General features: G+C 41.5%; 1 protein-coding gene across 3 annotated transcripts; it reads right to left on the bottom strand.

Annotated features, from left to right (window-relative positions):
* Positions 1-8,864: 8,864 nt before the first annotated feature.
* LOC147418806 (uncharacterized) lies at positions 8,865-13,170 on the bottom strand. 3 transcript variants are annotated; one of them, XR_015187172.1, is made up of 3 exons: positions 9,374-13,170; positions 9,178-9,279; positions 8,865-9,081 (listed from the first exon to the last, which is right to left on the bottom strand). XR_015187172.1 is itself a non-coding variant. In XM_086506124.1 (2 exons), exons 1-2 carry the CDS (start codon positions 10,022-10,024, stop codon positions 9,247-9,249), a joined length of 684 nt encoding a protein of 227 aa, XP_086362250.1. In that variant the 5' UTR covers positions 10,025-13,170; the 3' UTR covers positions 8,865-9,246. The 3 variants fall into 3 exon arrangements, 1 of the variants encoding a protein (XP_086362250.1); XR_015187171.1 differs by having other exon boundaries at positions 9,178-13,170; XM_086506124.1 differs by having other exon boundaries at positions 8,865-9,279.
* Positions 13,171-15,122: the final 1,952 nt, after the last annotated feature.

Raw genomic sequence — 15,122 nt, 5'->3', positions numbered from 1 at the left:
TATGATCAATGTGTAAATGAGATAAACTAGAACTATATCCTAGTAAGCCATCAACCCCATCACCAACAAATCTCATCAAATCATGAGGTGTGTTAAAACATGGATACCTTCCAGTGCTAGGATCCGATGTATACAAGCTCCCATCTGTCCATATATCAATGTGTTTCTTTCCCTCGTTGCGAAGTTGTTGTGCTTCATTTGCAGTTGTAACTGGTCTTTGATAGACACTCCGCGTAGTAGCATATTCCTGGCTTAGCTTAATGTTCAAGTGAAACTTGCAGTTATCACTAGTGGAAGATGTATTAGTCATTGTAAGTAATGAAGGAGCAGAAAGTATAATGAAAATAACGTAGCAGCAGAGAAGAAGGTGCATCAGAGAAGAAGAGAAAAAGCTCGCGAAAGGTGAGAGAAAAAAGAGAGATTCAAAAGTGGAAACAACTATTTGCCGCCAAGTGAAGTAAATGAAAACAAATTTCGAGGTGAGCCACAAAGGAATGTGAAGAAAATGATATCTTTTTGAATATTTAGAGATATGTACCTAGATACGCTTTAGATTGCGTAGATATGCTTTAAATGACCAAAACGGACAAATTTGGAGCCGTTTTGAACACAAACGGCTCTGCTAATTAGTAATTTAACCAATTCCTTACACAACCCTTTTTGAGTCGTTTTTGGCCCTAATGTTAGCATGGATTAGCTAACTAACTCTCACAACTCCAAGCAAAAGGTTGAATTTTTCACTTGAATCTCAATGAAAGTCTTTTCATTTCATTTTTCTTGTATTTTTTAAAATTTTATTTTTACATTGATTCAAAGTAATTTGACGCATGTACTTCTTTTGTATGCCCGAGGTTTTTTGCTTCTCAAAGAAAAAGACCCACACTAGGAACCTCTAGGGATCTAGCACCATAGGCAATACATGTGAGTGGAGGATATTTTTTGACGAGCACTTTTTTAAGATCCAGTAAGAAGATTCCAAAAAGATTCTTTCCTCTCTTCTCAACTTTATCCTCTCTCCTAATCTTTCGTCAATCTCTCTCTCTCTCTCTCTCTCTCTCTCTCTCTCTCTCTCTCTCTCTCTCTCTCTCTCTCATTTTTCCCTTCGTAAACACACATCAATCCCACATCGTCATCACCATCGCTTTTGCTCCTTTTTTCTCTCTCTTGATTCTCTCGCTCTCTCTCTCTCTCTCTCTCTCTCTCATTCTCTTAGATTTTTTTCCTTGGTAAACACACATCAATCCCACATCGTCATGACCATCGCTTTTTTTCCTTTTTTCTCTCCCTTGACCCTCTCTGTCTCTCTCTATCTTCCTCTCTCTATCTCTCTCCCTCTCTCTCTCTCTATCCCTTAACTTGTCTGCCTCTCTCTCTCTCTCTCTCTCTCACACACACACACACACACACACACACACTCTCTCTCTCTCTCTCTCTCTCTCTCTCTCTCTCTCTCTCTCTCTCTCTCTCTCACACACACACACACACACACACACACACACACACACACACACACACACACACACACAAATGGAGAAGTATACACCTAAATCAATGTACATCAAGATTAGTGCTAACAAAAAGAGAGATTAAAAGTTGTACAACCCAAGATAATCCAAAACATATTTTCCAAAGGTCCAATTTCTACCCAATATATATCAACTTTGGCAGCTACAATACATGGCGAAAGATGTGTCTCACAAAATTTTACAATCTTGGGCTTCCCTCTAAGTTTAGATTTCAAGTGTAGACATGTACTTTTCTTTCTAGCACGGTTTGATGTAAGAACATGTTTTCATGTTGGCTCAATCCAAGAACACTCAAGAAAATGAAGTGCAAGTGCTTGCAAGCCAAATAAGAATTTCTCTTGGCCTACCTATCGGGTGAAATCAGGGCATGTGCAATAGGGCTCATTGTTGATGTGCACCTCATACACCCCCACACATCTATCTATTGCATGATGCTCAACCTTGAATAATTCATGTGATTTGTCTACAATGCATTTCTCTTCAATCACCTTATTCATTAAACAAAGAGCGAGACAAATTTTCTTAGCTGCCTCCTCTAAAATGGAAGTACAAAATTTGATTGTTATGCCATTTCTTAGTATTGAACCAATGCTACTTGCTATTTTTCAAGCAGAAGAGGAATCACCTCCATCCCTAGGAGGAGTTTGCATGGTTGTTGCACTCTGTTGATCTCTTCCAACTGTCTCCACTTGAAATCCTCCTTCAAGTATTGAATATTTCATATGCTTTGGTGTACACCTCCATGTCACCACCATCCATCACAGCCACCAATAGTTTCTCACTTGGACTCTCCTCCAAAATCTCCTCCCGGCCTTCCATCATGGTAGAGGAGAAGTCGACAGGTGAAGTTAGGTACAAGTGCCAATGTACCGCATCAAAACAAATCCGAACCACGCGATAGGTGCTTGATCCAAGCTTCGGAAATGCCTCCCTGCGCGTCGTGCGGGACAAAGTCACACAAACACCAAACGGACCAAACGACGCGATAGACGCTAGACCTGGCCTTTGGAATTGCTTCTCTGCGCGTCGTGTGGGACCAAGCCACACAAAACCGTAAAACAACACCAAACGACGCGATAGGCGTTCGACCCAACCTATGGAACTTCTTCTCTGCGCGTTGTACGTGACAAGGCAAACAAGAAGCGATAGTGTCCACCAATGTGCAATTTGTAAAGATGAGATAGTGCGAAGCGAAAGGATTACACAAAAATAGATAATATCTCGCGTCGTATGCAACAAATGAACGTGCAACATTTTTAAAAATCGAGACCAAGCTTTATATATATCCGATATATGACCGTTAGTGACACGTGTCAGCCATGCACACGTGCCACGTGGCATGACTACAACGGTCGTCGTACGGACGGCTTTTTGTATATAAACCCTTTTCACGTGCTCATTTTGTGCTTTCTTCTATACTCGACATTCGCGTCGTGTCGTCCTCAACTACCCGTACTTCACTTGTCATCCGTCCACTAAGCCAAGCCAAGTTTCTTCTCAACGACGCGACCAGAACTGTTGGGCATGTGGGTGCACCTTCTACTTTCTACCGCTTCCTAAGCGTCCCTTACGACGCGATAGGCGCAAGTCCCAGAGTCTCTGTGAACTCCTCATCGCGTCGTGCGGTGGGTCGACTCGGCATAAAATTTTGACCTCGCATACGATGCTCTATACCATTTCCTAAGGTGTTTGTGTGCCTTCTACCGCATTGTGGAAGTCTCTTTCTCCAAATACTCATGGTTTCCCATACGATGCGATAAGCATATGTTGCAACTGTTAGGTGGGGCTCTCATCGCGTCGTGCGGGGCTTCTCGGCTTAAAGATTTCACCTCGCATACGGCGCGATACGTCGATGTTCTAGGTTGTGGTTGCGCCCTCTATCGCGTCGTACAGGCAGTTCTGTGATATTCTTTTTGCATGTTCCGGTGGTCACATACGACGCTTTTCACAGCTTGGGTCACCCTTCTATCGCGTCGTGTTACCCTTCTCTTCACACACGGCGCGATAGAAACATCTTGAAGGTTGTGGCCTACCCCTCTGTCACTTGGTGTGTTCTTTTACCCAAATGGCCAGGACTAAGCAAACTGCAAGGAAGGTCTACCAAGCCCCAGCTGATCCAAAAATAGGTGATGCTGAGAAAGATGCAGAGAAAGCACCCCCTCCACAACCTCGTCAGAGGCCCAATGCCAGAAAAAGATTGAATTATTAGGTGAAGTCCCTAAGAGAAATAAGAAAAGCACAAAAGTCTACTTGTCTACTAATTCCAAAGCTCTCTTTCATGAGGGTTGTGAAAGAGATATCTGATAGACTTGTAAGCATGATGAATATCAAAACTTTTGTCTCGGTAAGGTGGCAGTCTCAAGCTGTGATGTGCCTTCAGGAAGCTGCTGAGGATTTTCTCATAGACTTTATGAATGATAGCTACATTGCAGCTGCATTTGCTCACAGGGTCACACTTATGAGCAAAGATTTTGTGCTTGTGTCAAGGCTAAGGTACAAGTTTGATAAGGCTCTTGAGCTCATTCCTAGTGAGGATCTTAGAGCCTTCCAAATTTTAAACATCCCTCCTTCCATGCAGCAGAAAGATTCTAGGGTTGTCATTGAGGATGTTACACATGAGTACGAGACAAGAAAGTCTCAGGATATTAAAGCAGGAGAGGAAGTTGAGAGGGAGCAAGACATGATACCCGAGGACGCTATCCTTAAAGAGCAAGCTGAAATTTTAAGAGCATCCAACTCTCTTCTTTATGAAAAAGTCACAGGCCAAATGGCGGTGGATGTCTCCTTGTTTGGAGATACTGAGGCATATTTGGACATATTCCCTCAAGACACAGGTATGCTTGTAAATCCCAACATTGAGCTTGGTGACACTGTGCTCTATATCTCTCTCAGGTGTGTTGCTTTGCTAATTATTATAATGTGCATGTGCATGGTAGACAGGCACAAGGGGCTCATTGTGGCTTGTGTTTCCTTTTCCAGGTGTCTTATGAGGGATCTTCCAGAGGCTCTAGCTATGCAAATTGCCATACTTGACCCTCTAGTGACACAGTGCCTTTTCAACAAGCAAGGAACCCTTTCAAGTTTTTTTGATGATTTTAACATGCTGACCTACAATTACATATTATACCCCTATGTTGAAGGGTAATTCTTAACTCCTTACATGTTATTTTTAACATTTTGTGGTATTCTTAGCTAATTTGTTTTTTATTTTGTAGAGGACATTGGAGTCTTATTATCTTATATCTTTTGGAGAAAGATATTATATTTATGAATTCATTGTCAAGTATCCATGGGAAAAGTAAACTGTAAGTATGAAGCATAATCTATGCTTGATGATGGCCCATTGTTTTCTATTAGTAGCTTTTTGATTCAATGTCTTCTTGCAGTGCTGCCAAACTTATTGTTGGTCACCTGAGTACCACAAACAAGGATTACAATATAGAAGCTTTCAAGTACTACAATCAAAAAAGTGCCTTTACAGACAGACTCAACATCTTGTGGATGGAGGGTGCTTGCAAATGCATGGAGATATCTTGAGTCAAGGTGCCGGATGACTACACTCACTGTAAGTGTGGTTCATGTATTTATTTTGATGTTTTATGTATGTATGTCATGTCCTTTAGTTCCTTTTTCTATTTTTTTCAGTTGCATGACTATCCAGAGTCTTGGGTCACGTGGGTGAGAGAGAAGGCTGTTTCTATGGTTTTGGAAAGATCAATAAATCCCAATGACCCAGATTCTCCTTTGCCACCAAAGAAAGGTAGAGCCACCAAAGGTTTGGATGCAAAAAAAATGGATCAAAAGAAGAAAAGTCCTGGAAAGATCCATACAAAGAAAAAGGATCACAAGAAGAGTCCTACCAAGGTGAAGAGTCCTGCCAAGGGGAAGAGTCCCAAGAAGAAGATCCCTGCCAAGGGGAAAAGTCCTTCCAAAGGGAAGAGTCCCTAGAAGAAGATCCCTGCCAAGGGGAAGAGTCCCACTAAGAAGACTGCCAAGGGAAAGAGTCCCACTAAAAGCCCTGCAAAAAAAAGAGCAGATACAAAGGGCCATCCATTCCACTCACCATTGAAATTTAAGGTTCAAAAGCGCCGTACACTTAAGAACAATAAGGGGGAGGCACCTAGCTCACCTTTCAAGCTACCATTTATGTTGTCAAAGAAAGCTGCCAAATCACCCAAGACAGCCAGTCCTAAGAAGCCCAAAGCACCAACCCCTCCCAAGTCACCCGTGCCAAGCCCTAAGGGGTCCAAAGCACCAACCCCTGCCAAGTCACCACCACCACCCACTCCTGAACTTTCACCCCCTTCTGAACACAACAAGAAAAGGGTCTCTAAGGATATAGAATCCTCTCAGGCCAAAAGAAAAGTGGAATTTCATGATTGAATAGTCCACAAAAGCTATGTACACTTTTGTTCATTTTGTCCATATGAACATATATATATACCCTTTGGTGATTCATAATTTTGTACTTCAAATACTTAATACCAACTGTTGATTCTTAAATGTGTATCATGATTTCATGTAAGTTTAAAACAACATAAGTAGAGAAAAGATAAATATATTTGCAAAATGATTACAATATTGAACTTGTTTTTTCAAGTCCTTGCAAGTGGCTCAAATACAACTCTTTTTGGGGGAAGGCATGTGATACAAGAGGTTGAATTCTCCATCCTTGTGCTCACCACAATTTCATCCACTTTGAATCTATACTCGGGAGATGTTTCATCAAGAAACTCAAGAGATTCTCTAACATCATTTAGTCTCCAATTTGTTGTTACTATCAGGCTTCTATACTCGGTGTGTGGATGTACTGTGACCTTTAGTTCAAACTCTGGACAATTTTCCTCAGAGTCGAGAGGAACCCAGCTACCTAATTTGCTTCTCCATCTCCATAGTCGTAGCCCAGAACTAATGATTGACGACATAGTTGATATGAGATAGACATAGAATTTGGGCTTACTCTACAACTAATATTGTCACCAATATGGAAATTTTCTTTGGTGCTCCATCCGTCTCGAAGAAAATTATCAAGTTCAGTCATAGAAAGTCTTCTATTAAGCCACATCGTCTTTGTCCTCTGCAAATCCATTGTTTTGAAATATGCCACAAAGACATGTATAGGCAAGAACCATTGAACTTTAATCCTTATTGATATCCTGCCCGGAGACATAGCTTTAAGGATGTCTTCTTTGATCTTGGATTTGAATCTTGATATAGTACATGCATCAGGAGCTTCCCAATCAAGTGAACTTATGGTGGGAACGGGTAAGTGATGTAGTTCTCCATATGCACCTTCTCGTGATGGAACTTTGTATTCTGCAAAATAGACAAACAAATCCATTGCTTTGTAAAAGGAAGGTGGTTTATCAGCATACATAGCATCTGCAATCCCTTTATGCATTGCTTTGTACGTCCCACTCAGACTCTCCACAGGCTGCCATTCCACAGCTGTTGAAGGAAATATATCTGGAATGGAATCAAAAAATGAGAAAAACAATGGGATAATGAAAAAAATTCATTGTATCAAATAGTTTTTTTTTGTACTTACAGTAAGAATGCAGTGTGGGATGTTCTTCCCAATCTAACACCATATCCTTACCCATGTACACATGTTGAACCTTAGCTAGCCATCCATTGTCGGTCACTTTGAAAGCAAGAACACGACCTTTCCAATGGTTTTTTACTTTATCGCGTTTAGTTCTCTTCACTCTGTGTACACCTTTGCATGAAGGAAGCATTGTTACCCAGTCATTCACACGAAAAGATATGGACTTCCAAAGACCATCCTCTCTAACGTTATGAAAGTCACAAGAAGTTATGTTATGTGAAGGGCGACGTGCAAAAGACACCATGGAAACTCAGAGATTAGAGAAGAAAGAAAGTATAGACGGAAACTAGAGAAACTAAAACCTCTCACAAACTAGAGAGCGAGAAAGGTATACGTTTGAAAAAAGTAGGTGATTTGTCATTAATGCTCTTGTTTTGAGAGCCTTCTGACATAGATTTCGTATCTTTTGACAACGCTTTTGTGAAATATAAAATAGAATAAAAGACTAGACTTCATTGCTTTGAGCCACAAATTTAATGAGCTCTCTCGCCAAAAGCACCTAAATATAGCAGTTTCAGCCTTGTGATCAAAACATTTAGCGGTTCTCCGTCAAAATAGGACCACCAAAACCCACAATAGAGGAGACAAGAGTGCCATACTTTTGTATACGTGTCAAATAACTATTGGACTATTCCTTAATCCTTAGATTAACAAACAACCCTTTTTGAGTCGTTTTTGGCCCTAATGCAGGTAAAATTAGGAAATCTTAGAATTAGATAATTTTCATAACTTATCTAGTACTAGAGTGACTAATTTAACCCTTAGTTGTAGCTAACTACTTGATAGGCTCATTCATAAGCCTAAATCTCTTGATTAATTAATTTCAGCAAGTGCAATTTATTTGTCCTTAATGGCTGTGTAACATTTCATAATTCTTTGCATTTACTCATTTGTTGGGAGTCTTCATAGCATCACCTAATCACAACCAAGACCAACAAAATTATGAATCCTAGGATCATCAACCCGGCTAGAGCTGGAGGCATGAGCATCATTGGATGTACTGAATGAGAGGATTCAAGAGAATGCTCTTCCAATGCAATAGAGATTAGCCATGAATCACTAACTCTAGTCACACCATAATCATCACATTAAGCCCCCCAAAGGCTAACTTGCCATAGACTTGAATCTCAAAGCACTCTCTTGACAAGCACACACTAATTGCATTGGTGTTGCACTACAAGAGGTTGTGTGCACTTGTGACGTTTTTAGCGACAGAAATACATTGGGTTTTTATACTTCCCGGCATCGCTAAGACCGTCGTTAATAGTGTCGATATGGGAATGTCCATTGAGCGTCGCTATAACCGTCGTTATATGCATCGCTATAGCCGTCATTATATGGCGACACATATAGCGACACTTATAGGCTACCTATAGCGACGCTTATAGCAACGTTGCAGAGCCTTATATAGCGGCGCTTATAGTGACACCCGAGAGTAAAAAAATTTGGTGGCAAGTTATTGAATGCCCTGCCACCCATCAACCATATTGAATGTTTTAATAATAGAGTAAACCTAAATGAATCCAAGATAAGCCCAGATTCACCTTTGAAAGAAAGTGCAAGCTTAGGTATAGACCCAAAGTAGTCACCCACAAGAAAATATAACCATTAACTCCATCATCCATAGTATTGTTTGCAGAATAAAGATACAAAGGAATAAAGATACAAAACTGACAAAAGTAAATTGATGAAAATAAATCAATGACAATTGTACACATCGTAGGCAAAATCACTTGATTGTTAAGCTTTGCAAATGTAATAGTTACAACACCATTGTCATTATTGAGAAAGTATACATGGTTTTCCAATAGTTACAAAAAGACGTATACACGTCATCTCATGATACATATGCTATGACAAAAGGAAACTAATGCTATCTAGATACAGCTAGACTAACATCGTCTAATCAGACGTCTCATCGCATCTAAGCAGTGTATCTGTCAAATTCTACAAAAAAAATCAATGAGACAGCTTTTTGTAAGTAGAAACATATAATTTACAAAACAATACAACAAATAGAAAAGAGTAAACCCTAATACTAACCATGCTGCCGCGAGAACTCAGAATGTCCATCAGGGTGTTTAAGCCCTTCTTGCCTGCGTACTCGTGCTCCTACGATGTGCGGTCATGTCCTGTCATCAACCACTGTTCAAAACATACAAAGAATCTATTATGTTAGCATTTAAAAGTACAAATAGACGTAACTATCAAACCTAAAGAGCATTGCGAAATCACTTACAAAATCAACCTCAAATGATGTCCACCCACCGCTCCCCAAGTGGTGCGAGCTCCCAGTCTCTACTCGCACTTTGGCTGCCTCCTTTTTTCGCTTCCACTTGTGAGGATTCTCACGCGCTGCTTGCTTCACATTCTTCCAATCTTCTTTGGCCAACCAATCTGGTCTATTCCACCCATGCTTTATTTCTTTTTTCACTTCAGAACGCTTGTGCTTAGAGTATTCACGCATTCGAACCCTCATCAGGTCTTCATTGAAGTGGGCATCCCGTGTTGACACGGAAAACTCTTCATGAAGCATGTTGATGACTCTGTCTTTTAATTCACTTGGTACTTCACTCCAAGTGTTTAGTATGTAGTGTATAAACACCTGAGAGCAAAGACTGCGCATGCGCAAGATCACCTTCTTGCCTTCATCATCCAAGACGATGCCTTTGCTAGAGTCGACGGAGTAAGGCAAGCCCTCTTGCCTGTGACGCGTGAACTTGGGTGTCCAGGCAGGGGTCTCTAGCGGCATGTCGATGGGGGTACAGACGTCAGGTGTCTCCACTAGAGTTTGGGCCCCGAAGCGAGGAGTGTTGACTGGGGTGACTCCCGGAGGAGTAGGTAGTGGTGTGTAGCCAGGACCGGCCGTCAGCCGCACAAAACCTGACATAATGGCTATACCGTGGCTAGTGTGGGGGCGGGCAAAGAAGGGGAAGGTGAAGAGCCTCGTCAAACACGAGGCGATGTCGAGGCATCAACGGCGGCATCCCCACAACAATCGCCGTTGCCACCACTAAAGCGTCGGTGCCTAGACGAGTATGAAGATTCTCTCGTCGACACTGAAGCTTCGGAGTACACTAAATGCTCTAAAATAGACGGAGATGTTGAAGGAGTAGAACGACGTGATGGTGCTCTAGAGCAATGACGATCCTCGTACCACTTCCTCTGCCGGGTGACAAAGAAGAAAGAAACGCATCATCATCTATACCTGCATTAAACACACGAACATTTAATCTTAATATTGAATGGAGAAGAAAACATAGACAAGTAGAGAGAGAGAGAGAGAGAGAGAGAGAGAGAGAGAGAGAGAGAGAGATGCAAAGAGAGAGAGAGGACTCATAAAGAAAGACGGATTTCTATGCCCGGGGATTCACTCTATAAACAAAACGGGATGCCACCTGCGAGCGGACAACTTTGATAAAACCCCTATATACGACTCATATTAGAGAATATGACACCCCTTTCTACGCTTATACAACAATCAATGAAGAAAACTATCACCCCTATCTTACATATAAAATTTAGGTCTCACATGATCTAACAGAGTAAGACAAGTCAAAAGGTGTGTAGCATATTGACTGGCAACATACTTAGGAACCACTTCTATTGATAACTAGATGTACCCTCAATGTGTCTTAGTTTGACTTTGAAACTATGTACCCGAACAACCTGCACTCTAGCTACTCATCCAATTCTAACCAACCAAAGATGGTGTAAATCAACGCTTGACTTGGTCCAAATCAGCCTTTATTTATGATCGGCTTGATACAAAATTTGATGTGTGACCTGATTAAAAACTTCCCCTAAAATCATTTGAGTTCTAGTGTACACCACTGATCAATTGTTACAAGTAATCAACCTGAGTCAGTCCCAGCTAATGTCCAATGCAAGGATGGTACTTCAAGCGCTTGCGCATTCTCCACCTAGTAGCACGACAAAGTGAAGCCAATGCTCACACCACTTCCATGACCACGCACTCCTTGCACATATATCACTCCTTGCACGTCCTCACATGTGTTTTATGCTCATTTCACCTAAAACGCGTCCATAATCTCCCACCTAAGCACATTATGTGTACACCAAGCTATAACTCTCTTAAGCCTTTGTATTGCATGTTTCAAGAATCCGCCTTTCTTTTGTAGTCATTCTAAGTCCTATTGCCAATTCAAGTGCCTGTGTATTGCCTACGGGCATTGGTTGGGGTTTAAAGTGCTACGCATAATGTAGCTTTATGGCAAGCTTCCACAAGCAAGCAATTGGATTAGAGTGATAAATCACAACCTTTGTTGCTAGTTTCTATCAAAACACATTCAATAGAATAGCTTGTGAGGACATACAAGAAGTTTTCTACATTGTCAAATCCGTTAAAAGGTCATAGATGCCACCTAGTGTCTAGGTACAAGTAATCAAAACCAACTAATGTCCAATGCACGGATGGTACTTCAAGCACTTGCATATTCTCCACCTAGTAGCATGACAAAATGAAGCCGATGCTCACACCACTTCCATAACCACACTCTCCTTGCACATATATCACTCCTTGCACTTCTTCACATATGTTCTATGCTCATTCCACCTAACATGTGTCCATAATCTCCCACCTAAGCACATTATGTGTACACCAAGCTATAACTCTCTTAAGACTTTGTATTGCATATTTTAAGAATCCGCCTTTCTTCTGTAGGCATTCTAAGTCCTACTGCAATTCAAGTGGCCATGTATTGGCTGAGGTTTAAAGTGCTACGCACAATGTAGCTTTACGGCAAGCTTCCACAAGCAAGCAATTGGATTAGAGTGATTAAGCACAACCTTTGTTGCTAGTTTCTATCAAAACACATTCAATAGAATAGCTTATGAGGACATACAAGAAGTTTTCTACATTCACATATGTTAAAAGGTCATAGATACCACCAAGTGTCCATGTATTCTACTCCCGATTACCTCCTTTAGAACTACACATGGCCAACATCATGAGTTTACAGATCAACTTTGTCTTGGAGCTTGCTATACTAGCAGAACAACCTCTGCTTACAATCCAAGACTTATGATTACAAGAATTCCTTTTTTTTTTCAAAACTCACAAATTGTGAGTAATATATTAGAAAACAAACTATTTACAAAAAGACCCTGCTCATATCAAGCAAGAGAGTCAGATTAACAAACTACAACCCATCATACTCAACAAACATCAAAAGATAACCCACTGAGCAAGAAAGACCAGAGGTTGCCACTAATTCAACATGGCTTGTCACCCCATGCAGAAAACACCCTCAAGCTACTATCACTAAGAGCCATTGTCAAAATGTTATAATGGCTAACAGGGGAGCCACCCTGGACAGATAAAATCCTAGAGAAGAACAAAAGGCCAAGGAGGAGAAATAAAATCCGAACATGTGGGGCCCATCATCCCATCACCAGCAGAAGCTCCTGAAGGTGCGACCAGGACGCAGCCGTTACCACCAGCAAGATGCCTGCCTCAGAGAGCCTCCACAAAAAGCCACAAAACCCAGATTCACCAAGGCGAGCATGAGCGGACTAGAATCTGAGCACCAACGGAAAGAAAAGTCCACCGTAGACCAATTGATCACCACAAAGTACTACAACCAGTAGATCCACCAAGGGAGCAGGCTAAAAAAGGGGAGCCAAGCCAGAGCTGACAAATCCCTTGCTACCACCAGGACCTCCATCGCCTGCCACGCAAGAGTGAAGGGCCCGCAAGGGCGAGACGCTCACCAACTGGTCTCCTCCCGTAGGAGGCGGGAGTAGAAAGCTCTCTTATGTGGTCAAAAAATCTGGGCCGGCACGGGTAGGGTGCGGTAGGAGATGACGAAGCAACCCAATAGCTCACCCCAGAGATAGCCATTGCTTGGCAAAACCCCCACCCCTACCAGCTAGTCCTGCTCGAGAACCCTGCCCTACTGCAGAACCGCCCTGAGCCTCCTGCTCCACAATCTCGCGGGCAGTAGGGTGCGGGAGCAGAGAGCACTGAGAACCCTAATATATAGATATTCAAAAAAAAATCTTACAAGAAATCCTACGCATAGATCACACAAAATGAAAGTGATTACACCTAAAGAGCTAAAGAGCACCAAGTATATGTTCAATCTTGACATGCTTGACTAAGAATTCCATCATTGTCATAGAACTTCCAAAGAAGCAACATAGGAACATTTGTCATCGAACTTCCAAAAAAGCAATCTACAAACACATTGACAAGAGTTGGAAAAAATGCATTTACCGATGTGTTTGAAATATCAACCATAGTCACCTAGAACAAGAAACGGGAACAAGATCAACAAAGGCATTTGAGATGAAAACGGTTTGCTCATTTCACTACAATAGTTTCAAAATGGCTATATATATGTATATCATGTATAAAACATTTCAAACTCCCCAAAAAAACGACAAAACAAAAACTGGGAATCAAGGACTTTGGAAATAGAGTTTTCAATCCGATAGGCCCCGAAGCAAAGTTTCCCTGTAACTATGATATCAATAGGGACACAAACCAAATCAAAGCATCAACATAGATAACCAATGACACAAACCAAATCAAAGCATTGACTATGATATCAACAGGGGCAAAAACCAAATCAAAGCATTGACATAGATCACTTGACTAGCCCATGAACTAAACAAGGTTGAAGTGCCTGCAAGCATGGAGTGAATCATATGGACGAAGGAGTGAGCACATTCCCAAACACAGCAGATAAAGCTGTAGTAATGCAACGTCCAATGCTAAAAAAGTTACAATTCTACCTTTAAATTTATTGCTGCATCCTTATAAACCAAAAGATTTTGGGTTGCTACATGCTACACAAAGAAGAATTCATTCTGCATTTAATTGCTAACCTTGCTCTGATTTGAAGCCGAAAAGGGATCTATTATCTTTCTTGTTCCGGCTGGCGGAGCTAGCAACAGCTTCTTTGCTATCTTTGACTTCTTAATGGAATGCCCCTTTTAAGTTTACTTTCTCATTAGGGGTAGCATTTGCACCATCACTACTAGCCACATCGCCATAGGATGTTGAAGGTCTGTTGTAGCTCCTTCTCGCAAGGGAAAGGGTAGATGCTCTCTCTCTCTCTCTCTCTCTCTCTCTCTCTCTCTCTCTCTCTCTCTCTCTCTCTCTCTCTCTCTCTCTCTCTCCACAGGATGTTGAAGGTCTGTTGTAGCTCCTTCTCGCAAGGGAAAGGGTAGATGCTCTCTCTCTCTCTCTCTCTCTCTCTCTCTCTCTCTCTCTCTCTCTCTCTCTCTCTCTCTCTCTCTCTCTCTCTCTCTCTCTCTCTCTCTCTCTCTCTCTCTCTCTCTCTCTCATGTACTTGTGAGAGATGCAAAGCTTGGCTGAATAAGTAGCAAGAAAGGGGAAATAGAAAAAACTAAGATATGGGTAAGGTCAGAGGAAGAAGACGAGCAAGGGAGGGCAACGTGTGTGAGATGCAATTCAAATGCTTGGTAGAGCAGGGAAACATCACCATGATCGCAATGAACTTTAGCAGAATTAGATGGAGGTCCATGAGATAGAGATGAATTAGGGCTGTTTTTAACTATGAGAAGGGTGACGGGCCAACATGCATGCCAACCTGCTGTGCCATTTCCATTCATGAGCCTCCTACATTGATCTACGTCAAAGATTGCAAGATTTGTGCACGCCTGCAATACTTTGGCTTGTCTCACAGTTTAGAGTTCTCCCAAAAAAAATTGAACCCTAGCAAGGTTCACTTCGCACTCAACTGGGAATTTGGAGGTCTAAGTACTCCAAAAAACCCTCCATCCCTCCAACAAATTTCGCAATTTACCTCTAAATTTAGATTTTGAAATTAAATTTTAAATTGCAATTTGAAGGTGGGAAAATGCTCGATCAATATGTTCCAGATCCCAATTTTGTAGACATCTTTGCTTGGGTACAAAGCGGGAAGACAATTGCACGATATACTATCAAGGAAGGTTACTTGATGTGGAAAACCATGTTGTGTGTGAAACATGGTCTA

Source organism: Adiantum capillus-veneris, chromosome 29, assembly GCF_014529385.1.
Source record: "Adiantum capillus-veneris isolate H3 chromosome 29, ASM1452938v2, whole genome shotgun sequence".
Taxonomy (NCBI): domain Eukaryota; kingdom Viridiplantae; phylum Streptophyta; class Polypodiopsida; order Polypodiales; family Pteridaceae; genus Adiantum; species Adiantum capillus-veneris.
Note: the sequence above shows the minus strand (reverse complement) of the source record. Positions and strands in the feature narration are given on the sequence as shown.

Bases quoted from the DNA above. Each gene is read 5' to 3' on its own strand.
- LOC147418806 (XM_086506124.1), bottom strand. From the start codon at position 10,024: ATGTCAGGTTTTGTGCGGCTGACGGCCGGTCCTGGCTACACACCACTA. The intron at 9,280-9,373 runs GTAAGTGATTTC...TGTTTTGAACAG, and splicing joins CATCATTTGAGGTTGATTTT to TGGTTGATGACAGGACATGA.